This window comes from Mobula hypostoma, chromosome 19 (genome assembly GCF_963921235.1).
Source record: "Mobula hypostoma chromosome 19, sMobHyp1.1, whole genome shotgun sequence".
NCBI lineage: Eukaryota > Metazoa > Chordata > Chondrichthyes > Myliobatiformes > Myliobatidae > Mobula > Mobula hypostoma.
The window spans coordinates 41,263,267-41,275,737 of record NC_086115.1 but is presented as its reverse complement, the minus strand read 5'-3'; the positions used below and the strand labels follow the sequence as shown (position 1 = coordinate 41,275,737).

Sequence of the window (12,471 nt, the reverse complement as noted above, 5' to 3'; positions counted from 1 at the left end):
GTTTTGGCATCCCATGACCAAGATCTGATAGATGAAGAGCTGATGCAATTGGAAGAAAAAAGGATAACAATCGAAACCGAATGCAATAGCGAACTGAATGTGAAGCAACCGCGTGAGATTTTCGCTGCAATGATAAAGTACGACTTTAATTTTGAAAGGGTACGTAAGTTTAGGGGATATTTGAAAGATGGTTTGAGTCCTTACAAAGAACTGTATGATAGAAAAATGCGCGACGCTCAGCAGTCAAGCAAGTCTTCCACATCAGCCACAGCAGACGATGAACCTCGACTTTTGACATCGAGGTGGGCAGAGATAGAAGGTGACCTGCCTGCCCTAATGGAAACAGACGATGACGAAGTGACACCCCAGTGTCCCACCACCCCAACCCTCAGGCCACGGACAGATACTGATTCGCGGAGAATGCAGCGGTAGCCGGGAGGCACAAAGCACATCTTTAAGAAAAAAGCCAAAATAAACAAGCTAATTAATTAGGTGCCGCCAACACGTAATTATCGGCCCAGAACAGAGACGACGCAATGGGAAATCAGCATGGATCTGGGCTGACAATTACGTGCTGGGCAGCACCTAATTAATTAGCATGTTTGTTTCGGCTTTTTTCTTAAAGATGTGCTGTGTGCCTCCCGGCTACCGCTGCACCCCTGCATGCTTCACGGCAATGTATTGCTCGGCGGCCTGGAGGGTGGGGGCCACTGCACCACCCCAGCCTGCGACGACTCAGACACCATCATCACTGTGCTTGGCACTGAACCAATTCCGGTAAGTGATACTACACTGTACATACATTATTTCTACTTTATATAAGCTGTGTATTTTTACGTGTTACTTGGTATGATTTGGCAGCTTTATAGCTTAAAGGTTACTGGAGAGAGTGTTTTTGCCAACAGTGCTTGTGTGAGATTTTCTGCCGATGGCGCTTGCGTGAGATTTTCGGTACGGAGAACAATGCAGTAATGATTGTGGAAAAGTATTTCTACTTTATATAGGCTGTGTATTTATCATATCATTCCTGCTTTTACTATCTGTTACTGTTGTTTTAGGTTGTATGTGTTATTTGGCATGATTTGGTAGGTTATTTTTGGGTCTGTGAACGCTCACAAAATTTTCCCATATAAATAAATGGTAATTGCTTCTACGCTTTACGACATTTCGGCTTACAAACCGTTTCATAGGAACGCTCTACCTTCGGATGGTGAGGGAAACCTGTACTATGTTGGGATATGGTATGAACCCAATGGGTCAAATAGCTTTTGAGTTGTATTAATTAGTATGGCAGTCAATAACAGAGATTATGAGAACACCGCCACCCCCCCCACCTTGTGCCATTAAAGTTTCATGGATGACAGGTGCAAATCAACTATTAGCCCTTTGCCTCCTCCTCATCGTCTTCCAAAGAATAGGTGGAAACCGCTAAAGAAAGGCTCAAAAATAAATTCTTTAGTTCTTTTCCCAAGCCCCAATAGATCAAACAATGAAAAAGGGAATTAATTATCAGGAGTGTGTTACACAGGTCTTAAATATCATTGTTGAGTGTTTTTGAATGTTTGAATAATATATGATCTATGATCTAGCTGAATGATAGAACTGGCTGAATGATAGAACTGGCTTAATAGGCTGGCTGACTACTCCTATGGAAGAGGCAAACAAAAACAGAATCCATGTTTCTATGTGTTCCTTAATTGATTTTTCTTTGTTCTGTATATTGCTTTGGCAAACCGTTTCCAATAATGATCCTTATATTCACCAACATGACAGCTTTTCTTCAACTTTCACTTGTGACTTAGGAACTGGTTATAGAAAAAAACTAATCTGCATCACATGCAAAAACAATCGCTCCCTCTGGACAATTAAGACTACAAGTTCTTCCTCGATGAAGCAACATAAAAATTCTTTGCAATACATACCAAGTGCTGGAGGAACTCAACAGGTCAGGCAGCATCTGAGAATGATGCTAAAAGAGAAAACAGTCGATGGTTTGGGCCAAGGACCTTCATCAAGACCAAAATATCGACTGTTTACTCCTTTCTATAGATGCTTCCTAACTTGCGGAGTTCCTCCAGTATTTTGTATGTGTTGCTTTGGATTTCCAGCATCTGCAGATTTTCTCGTGTTTGTGATAAAAATTCTTTCTGTTTACTCTACAGGATGTGACAGAATAAAGATCAAATCTCTTACATATGATTAACATCATGATAATAAACATAGAAAACCTACAGCACAATACAGGTCCTTCGGCCCACAAAGCTGTGCCGAACATGTACTTACCTCAGAAATTACCTAGGGTTACCCATAGCCCTCTATTTTTCTAAGCTCCATGTACCTATCCAGGACACTCTTAAAAGACGCTACCATATCCACCTCCACCACCGTTGCCGGCAGCCCATTCCATGCACTCACCACTCTCTGCATAAAAAATTTACCCCTGACAGCTCCTCTGTACCTACTTCCAAGCACCGTAAAACTTGCGCCCTCTTGTGCTAGCCATCTCGGCCCTGGGAAAAAGCCTCTGACTATCCACATGATCAATGCCTCTCATCATCTTATACAGGAAATAACTAGCAAACTCTTTTTATAGCAGGTGAATGATATTACAGTTTATTTTTCACAGGTATAGCATTCAACTGCAGCATGAAAATTCTGTCAACTCATTCTACTTCACTTCATATAACTCAATATCAAACTGTCAAAAATTTAAGATATGAGCTGCAAAATTTAATTGTGCTAGGTATTTGAAATATCTATTTAGTCCCAATTCTTTAATTTGGCATCTGGTTAAAGAGGAACAACTGGATTTCCTATATCTAGACTTCCAAAAGATATTTGATGTGGTACTGCATCAAAGGTTACTGATGAAAGTGAAAACTCAAGGCGTAGTACATATGCAGTATGTAGCATAGAAAATTGCCTGTATAATCGAAAAAGAGAGTAGGTATTTTATTTTGTTGACAATAACTGGCCATAAGGATCGCTGCAAAGGTGTCAACTTTTTATGATTTATGGAATAATATGGATGAAAGCATTTAACGTGGGACTGTTAAATTTGCTGATGGTATAAGGTTAGGTAGGAAAGTAATTTGTGAAGAAGACATAAGAGGTTATGCAGAGCTATATAAAGGTTAAGAGAATAGGCAAAAAGCTGGTTTAAAATATACTTACTTTTTGACAGTTTCTTAAACTTCACTGCATTGTCCTGAAGTGTACTATGCCACTGATTAAGCATAACAGAACGAACTCCAGTCAGGCTTAGGAGTATTGCTGTATCCATCTGCCCCTCTGCTGACAAATGTAACGCACTGCCAAAAAACGATGAACAAAAACTAAATTATAAAACAGTGGGACAATGAATTAGTGAAGAAAATAAGCTCTTCCAGATTAACAGATACACTGCTCAGAGTGAAACAAAGCACAATTCAGTAATTATATATTAGGAATATTTTTGAAGCTGAAGGCATGGTAGCATATCAGTTAGCACAATGCTGTGACAGTACCAGAGAACTAGGTTCAATTCCCACTGCTGTCGGAAGACAGTGTGACCGTGTGTGATTCCTCCAGGTGCTTTGTTTTCCTCTCACATTCCGAAAACACATGGGTTAGGTTTAGTAAGTTGTGAACATGCTATATTGGCCACAAAAAGTGTGAACTGCCCCCAGCACAACCTTGGTTTGTGTTGGCCATTAATGCAAATAAAGCATTTCACTGTATGTTTCAATGTACCTGCAACAAATAAAGCTAATCTTTAAAAAAAATCTTTAATACCATGTCTTGTTCTACGGGTAATCTCCGAAGAGTTGTAGGAATCTGCATTGTACACCTAGTATCTACAAGCCCCTAGGATGTGGGTTGAGATCAGTACTTAAGATGGTGGCACGTTCGGACATAGCGACGCCTTGGGGGACAACCAAAGGTGTTTTTTCCTTTGTTAAGTGCCTTTTTATGATAGCAATGATGATGACGATGATGACGATGATGATGATCATCATCATATGATAGCAAGACAATGCTGCACTCCAAGAACCTTGGGTACTGTAGGTCTACCCAATCAGTGAGATGCTCGTTGGCAGAGGTGCTGGACTGGGTGCAGACCATGCTGCTGCCTGCCAGAGGAAGGTATTGATGTCATCAGAGCTGGTTCACGAAGGTGGCATGCAATGTAACCATGGGTGATTGTCTTGGACGTTTCTCTTGCAATCACAAGACCCTGTTGGACATCGATAATGTCAGATGCTGCAGGCCTTTCTCCCTTGTTTGGTGGCATGACAAATGGCGGGGGAGCTGCATGACTTCGGTTGTAGCAAAGACTAAGCCTCAAGCCACAGGCTTGCCTGCTGCTAAGGTCCAGGAGAGGAGACACCAGAGTAAGTGCAGCGTGGCGTCTGTACTTGTTTGGGGGCTGGCCTCTCCTGTTGGTGCTGTCCTCCAGTGTTCGATTGCTGGAATGATAGGCTGGATTGCCAGCATCTGCACACTGCTGGAAACGCTACCGTCAATTTATGGGAAATGTTGCTCAGGGACTTCGGCTATATATATATGTTTTTTTGTTCGCTATTTTGAATATGCTGCGTGTGTCTTTCACCTTGGCCACAAAGGAATGCTGTTTTGTTCAGCTATACAGTATTCACGTATGGTTGAATGATAATTAAATTTGAATTTGAATTTGAATAAGTTGAGTGAACCTATCGAGATTAATTGAGCCTGGAATAACACTTAAACATCCTACCTCAATCTTTTATTGCTAAGATAGCTTGGCTGCTCTGCAGAACAAAAAACTTAAATGGAGATATTTTCTGTGTCTCCATTCAAAGATATTTATTAGAGCTAATTAATAAAATGTATATGGTCAAGAAATATAGTGCTTTGACCATAAATATTAAATTTCTTATGAAAGTAACACAACCCGCATGGTGTTTAATATTGTTGCAATACAAAATATTAAGTCCAAAAAAGAAGTGAGATTAAAACATCCTGTGTGCAATTACTGAAATTATGGGAATTTATATAAACTTTGACTTTTCACAAAGCAAACCTAATGGTGAGTCAAGTATAGGCTCTAGTTGTGGGTGGTGATTGTAAAGGGAACCATCAGCATTCAACCATGCTCAGCTACGAGTCCCAATCTTAATGTTGATCCATGGTAAACCATGTATTACTTGATTCAGAATCCAACTCCAAAATAGATGTGCTGAAATACCTCAGAAATATTTTGGGGAACCCATTCCATGATCATATATCAACCAGACTTCCTTTTTCATTTACCGTTTTCTGATTATTTCAGTTATTTCTAATTGTTTAATGCATTTATTTTGTTTTAAGTGTTTATTTGCAGTTTAATTATTTTAATTTAAATCAATGTTTATAAGTTTCTGGATTTTGGGGACAGTTAAAAACTGTTGCAAAACCTTGACAGACTTGACTGAAGACTCCACATACAGCCTTGCCTCCTATCAGAGATTGTTAAAGAGAAAACAAATTAAAGGAGTTGTGCTTCAGGTTATGCTAACTGAGATAGAGTCGCCACTGAATCACGGAGAGCATAACATTTAGCGTAATGCTTTAGACAGAGACCAGTGTTCAGTTCCCACCACTGTCTGCAAACAGCTTGTACGTTCTCCCCATGGTGTGTGGGTTTCCTCCAGGTGCTCCAAATTTCTTCCACATTCCAATGATGTACAGGTTAGAGTTACTAAATTCAGGTCATGCTTTGTTGGTGTCGGAAACATGTCGGCACTTGCAGTATGTTGGCACCAGAAACTTAATCTTTGCCTTCTGCCCCCAGCACATCCTCGGAATGTGTTGGTTATTGACGCAAGTGATGCATTTCATTACATGTTTTGATGTACAAAAAAAGCTCATCTTTGAACCCTTACTTCAACCTCTAATGTGGCACAGGAAAGTGCACACAGATACTGCAGCCAAAAAAGGAAAATTCAGCTTGAAGTGGCACACTTGAAAAAAGCCAAGGAATTCTTTGAATATCTTTTACATTCACCACAGAGAATGAATATCTTGTTGCCCACATTTCACTTTCTAAATGGTAGACTTTTATCATGTACAGTGCCTTTTGCCTGATTTAACATTTTAAATATTACCTTTTTGCTCTGTCTAGTATTGACTGTCGTCGGTAGCTTTGACTGGTTTGGACCAGATCGAGAAGAATCACCAGCTGACATTCTAGCAAATAAGAGCAAAAGTATAAAAGAAATGAAATACAATAAAACAAATGTTTAAACAAATAATGTTAAATGATTATACCCATGCTCTTAGTTTTATCCCTCTTTACTTTACAAATGTCTCCGTGACAAAGATATTGGATCATTACTAAATTTTGCAATTTCCCACCCTAAAGAGAACCCAATAATGGAAAAGATATTAATCTTTCCTGACAGTATAAAACACACAAATATTTAAATACTAGCAATTTTTTCTCCTTGTACTTTTTAATCACATAAGTGAAAGTTAAATGGAAAATGTAGGCCAGGTAAGTTTAAGCTCGTATCTTAGAATAATCACAAATTTCTATGTCAGCATCTATCAACAATACCTTAACAGAATGTAAATGCATAGTAACATAACATTTGGTGTTAGAAATGTGGTACCATTGACTTAAATGTTGCAAGTTTTTTTGAAGAGGAAAACAACCTGTCATTTTTATTTTTTAGCAATGAGAAACTGGGGACATAAATCTACCTTATGTATGACCTCTGCATATCAGCATGGAGCACAGGTACTTCACACGATGAATATTAAATGGCCATATTTGACTTTGTTCTGTGTTCTTTGACCTGCACAAGTATCAGTCCATAGAAACAACTGTGGAACACTGGCTAAATAAATTTCTAAATATAGAAAGTAAATCTATAAGAAGGGGTAACGCCAGAAAAAAAACCGAACAATATTGAAATGCTGCAATCTATCAAAATCACCAAATCTGCAGCAAGGTAACCAGTGCGATATGTAATCATATGGCTAAAACCTCTGTGAGATCGAACTTGGCTCAATATGGCATGTAGAAAAGAACCAGATTGTATATTAATGAAATGACAGCACCAAGTAACCTTCAAATTCAACAATAAATGTAAAATAAGCATGTCCAATAACAGAAGGGCCTTAGCAATGCATTGTAGCCGCACCAGACTCAGTTGAAAATAATAGTGAATGATTAGGCAACTTACAAAAACATACATGTGCAATGCCCCAGTTCACATCTGTACTGTTATGCTGTAAGTATTTAATTTAACAACTCTGTTCTGCTTTCATAAAAATTGCTGGCAAAGTCCTAATGAAGGGTCTCAGCCCAAAACGTCGACTGTACCTCTTCCTAGAGATGCTGCCTGGCCTGCTGCGTTCACCAGCAACTTTTACCTGTGTTGCTTGAAATTCCAGCATCTGCAGATTTCCTCATGTTTGCTGTTCTGCTTTCAGCCTTTTTGGGTTATTGTTGAAGGTAAGGCATGATGCGGAATGTGTGCCATCCAATTAGCAGGAGGTTTTCTCGGTGAGGGACAATAAGGTTGGTTTTGGGCTTTTGCTCAACAGGAGATGAAGGGAGAAGACGCTGGGGAGAACTGGTCGTAGCATACGATCCGGTGGGTGACCCGTTTGTTCGAGATGGATTGCGAGTGACATTCGGAAGGTGGTGTGGGCATTCACGCTGACCGAGGGCTCAGTGCGTGAGTGACCGAGAAGTTCAAGATGAGCTCCAACTTGTGCAAATTTGACTGTTTAATTGGAATGGGCCCTTTTCTTTTTGTTATTCATAACTAACCCTCAAATTAAGATTCATAAACATAATTCCTTTAATTGTATGTTATTACATGGCATTAATTTGTAACAGGGTCGCGAATTACACCACATCCACACAAACTGGAGTTTGGGGTGGGACGAGCCATCTCAATATCACAAGTTTGGCGGGACTGGAGAGTGTTTTCACTAGACTTATGCAGCTAAGGAAACTAGGGTGTTTCACATGTTTTCAAAGATTATACAGGCATATCAAGAAAATAATGGAGAAGAAACACTTCAGGGATTTTGGTAAAAATTATAAATGAGATTTTTTCTAAATACTTTTCTTGCGGTCTTTCTGTCATGCAAATTAATAATGGCCAGCCAATTTGCTTCATACTGTCTCATACAGGCCAAGCAATTTTCATGATTCTTTGATTTTCCCAATTACCATGCTACTAGTGCCTTTAGCAAGATTGTCAGTCTTTTCTTGTCCTAATACTAGCTTGTTATCTTTGATTAGACATTTTTCCTGCAGGGTTTAGAGCCAGAAAGGGGTATATGTTTGTTGTAAGTAATGCATTATATATTTTCTAATGTTAACCATTGCTGCTTTGCTGTCATTTCCCAGTCTACCACAGCCAACTTCATATTTCCTTAGTATATACTGTAGAAGAAGGGCATCTAGGCGTATCAAATCTATGGCAGTTCACAGAGCAAGCCCATCATCTCACTAATTCTTCCTATATCTTTTTCTCCCCAATTTCCCATCAGACCCCACCCAGATTCTATTACCCATCTAATCATTCGGAGCAGTGTACAGTGGCCAATTATCCTGGCCACCTCTACATCTCTAGGACATGGGAATAGAACTGGAGCACAAAGAAGAAAACTCAAGTGGTCACAGGCAGAATCTGCAAATTGACAGCACTGGACGTCAGAATGAAATTTATTTGCTGGGGCTTTAAGACAGTTATCAGCTAGCTGCACATCTGTACCACCTACAATTCATGTTTCATATCATCATAATTGATCCCCTTTAAGTTTCTGATGACCCAGGTTTCATATTGAATCAAATCACTTACAATTTTTATACCAAATTCTATCATATTATGATCACTTTTCATTAAAGGCCTGGATTAATTAATTTCATTAAACAACTGGATAATTAATTAATTAATTAATTCTTATTTTTAAAAAGCTATAACATAGCCCATTTCCTGGCAGTTACTTCAGACATTGAAATAGATCTCCATTAAGTATTATCATCATTATAATCTCCCCTAGCTTTACTACCAATTTGATTTATCACCTTTTGTTGTATAACTCACTGCTTTCTTGATTTATACTGCATTATCACAATTATTTGTAGTCTATCTACAATTACCAATTTTTTTTTGCTATTGCTATCTCTTAACTCCACCCACAATGACTATACTTTGATTTCTTATCTCTCTACTATATTTCTCCTATTCTTTACTATCAGGGCTTTCTCACCTCCTTTACCATTTTACCTGTCTCCACTCAACCTTGGTCATTTGCAACTATAATCTCTGTTGATGGACAATTTAATTCTATTTGTTCTGATAATCCATCTATTTTGTCATAAATGGTACATGCATTCACAGAATATGCCTTTAATCTTGTCCTTCTACCTACTATGACACTAAATGTTAATATAATCTTATATTTGTATGTTGTGCCTCTCATAGGTGGCCTTAAGCATCTGGGGACCCATTTCAAGAGTTAATGTGGGGCCCTAACCCCGCTTCCCAAAACAAAGAAAGAAAAAAAGCGAGTATTCAAGTTGGTTTGCATCAATAATGGTATAATTTTGGACTTAAACGTTGATGCATTATATGCACTTCAGCATAATGGACAGTCAGTTCAACATAATCCGAACAATTCTCTTAATTAAAAACTGAAACAATGACATTTTTTGCTTTGCAGTGAGAAGCCTCACCCTTTTCAGCAACTAGTCTGCTTTGAATGGCACTATGTGTTAGGTATCAGCTGATATAAGAACAGCTTAAACAATTTCCCTCTAATTAAATTAATAACAAAAGCAATGTCATATTTAATGAAAATTCACACTTTATTTATTCAATGAACAGCGTCTGAAAGTTAACTACTGGAAGTTTACAATGAACTGTGTCGCACGCTCTTTCAGGACCATGGACAGCTCACGTAAGACCTGGAGAGCGAACAGGAGGAGAGTGAGAGAGAGAGAGAGAGAGAGAGAGGATGCAAGCGGGAGAGAGAAATTACAATTTGTTGAAACGCCGCCTAATCGCCTATACACATTTTGAGTGAAATATGTGGTTTAGTTTATTATTTTAATTAAAACTTTATTTCTGCTAAAAATGTGTTAAAAGACTAAAACTTCACCACCCTCCTGTGCTTGAGTGCTGAGAATGCTTTAATGAGCTCATCTTTGTCCAGCGATCTTGTTATTTCATGCTCAATTGATATCTGAGCAAGAACTGACAGACACTCCTGGAGCATGTTTGTCCTCAGATGCGTTTTGATGAGCTTTAGCCTCAAAAAACTTCTCTCTGCACTCGCTACAGTCACAGGCACTGTCAGCATGAGTCTTAGAGCAATGGTGAGGTTAGGATACAATTCAGCCAGATTGTTGCTGTAAATGTAGCTCAGAATCTGCAGGCCAGCGGTTTCTTTTGCAGGCACGGCACTGACAGCAGCCGACACCTTGCGCAAAAGGTCCTCAGCATCCACATCACCGAGTATCCTCTCCATGTTTACGCAGTTGTCTTTCCGTGTGCGACTTTGGGTGGCTTTTTTCATTTCCTCTGTTCCATAAATGAAGCCAAACAGACTGAAAAATGACTCCATCAGCTTGAAGCACTCACTAATGCCTGTGATGGCAGAGTCCACTAGTGGAAGGAAAACTTCTCCCTTGTACCGTTCCTCAGGTGCCACTCTCAGGGAAGGATCTGCACTTTGGGACTCGTACTGGAACCGGCGTTTTGGTTTTCTGATTCGTGCAGTAGGAAAGACCATTGGCATCCCTATCTCTTCAGCTATGTATCTGGCATCTGTTTGGGCAGATGAAAGGCCATTCTCTCTGTATTCCTTGAGAAATTTCAGAACATATTCCACCTCGCGCTGTAGCACATCGAATCCCACATGTGGGCTCTGAAGCAGCTTGCTGACACGATTCACCTCATGTAAAACATTGTACCAGATGATAACAGTCAGCAGGAATTTCCATGACATGATCTCCTGTTCTAGGCCTCTGGCTGCAGATGTGGTTTCACTGTCACCCTTCTGTGTGGCATGTTCAATCAGTGACAGGAGCGCTTTGCCAACATCGGGAAGCTGGTAGCGTAGGACTTTCACACTTTCCATGCAGCACTCCCATCGCGTGTTGGATATGGCCTTGAGGGTCATCTGTGGCACGTCCTCCTTGAAAAGCTCCCATCTCTGCGTCGATGAGCTGAACAGTGAGTATAGACGTTGCAGCACCCCAAAGAAGCTCACAGAATCCACTGCTGATTTTGCAGCATCGGCAATGACTAGGTTTAGACTGTGGCTGGCGCATGGCGTGAACAGTGTTTTTTTGTTAATATCTAGCACCCTCTTCTGCACCCCACTACTTTTCCCCCGCATATTGCTCCCATTATCATATGCCTGCCCCCTGCATTTTGAGATATCTAATCCTAACTTCTCCATATGCGTTAAGCAATGTCGGTTAGGCCTGCACCTTTTGTGTCAAGCACTGGTAGGAAATCAACAAAATGCGCACTAACAGTAGCTCCAACATTTACTTGGCATGTGACAATGCACAATGCCACAGAGAGCTGCTGTATGTGTGCAGCGTCAATGGTGCAGTCCATTATCAACGAGTAGTAACGTGATTGTTTTACTCCCTCTGTTATCGCTTCCAGTGTCTTGACTCCAATAAGTGTGATAAACTCATTTTGTATGGTTTTCCCCATGTAGTGGCCAGCAATCTCTTTTTTCTCTGCTCGTCTAACATGTTTGCTCATCACTGGGTCGAACTCGGCAAGCAACTCCACCAGACCTAGAAAGTTCCCATTATTTGGTTCAAGTAGGGTGGAATTGTGGCTGCGGAAAGCAAGGTTTCGTTCTGCAAGTTGACAAACTATGGCAATGAACCTCTCCATGACATCATTCCAGTGTTTTTTTTCCCAGTATTTGCATTTCTTGGTACGTGCTGTCAATGGCACTGTGCGTTCTTAAACTGGTCACTGGTAATATGCATTGGCCAATGTGTCGGATCGGTGTCTGTGAATGTTAGTGGGGCTTTCTCTCTGTCTGGTGTGCTGGTGGTGGCATCTCCCTCACCTGTCTCAATTGTAGGACTGTCAACATGCTGTGGTGCTTGTTCATCAAAGTTTGGTCATCATTATCACCATCTGTTTGAATAGAATTGTTCTTTTCATTTCCACTGCTCTGATTATCAACAGCTCCTGTACCGCTTACACTGTCACTTGGCACTGCAGCCCCATGCTGTGATGATGGTGCTGCAGCAACTGCAGTCGGCGGGCCTTTTACAGATGCTGGACCAAAGAAAGATGCAACTTTTGGGAGACAATTTAGATGTTTTGTTTTGTTGTCTAAAATTTTCCATTTTTCAGTACCACTAGGAGCGTTTCATTTTCCTCTCATTGAAAAGTAGTCTTCTTTGCTAGGAGCAATGTTTACAAGTGAAGTAAATATTTTAATGTATTTTCTCAGATGTCAGTCAGC

General features: G+C 40.1%; 1 protein-coding gene across 1 annotated transcript in view; it reads right to left on the bottom strand.

Moving 5' to 3' along the window:
• The window catches only part of LOC134358994 (cilia- and flagella-associated protein 46), a 194,298-nt gene that overhangs the window by 16,757 nt on the left and 165,070 nt on the right, over positions 1 to 12,471 (bottom strand). Inside the window, exons 57-58 of the mRNA XM_063071760.1 lie at positions 6,105 to 6,186; positions 3,175 to 3,311 (exon numbers count right to left, since the gene is read on the bottom strand). Coding sequence (XP_062927830.1) covers positions 3,175 to 3,311; positions 6,105 to 6,186 — 219 coding nt within the window. The remainder of the gene's footprint in view (positions 1 to 3,174; positions 3,312 to 6,104; positions 6,187 to 12,471) is intronic.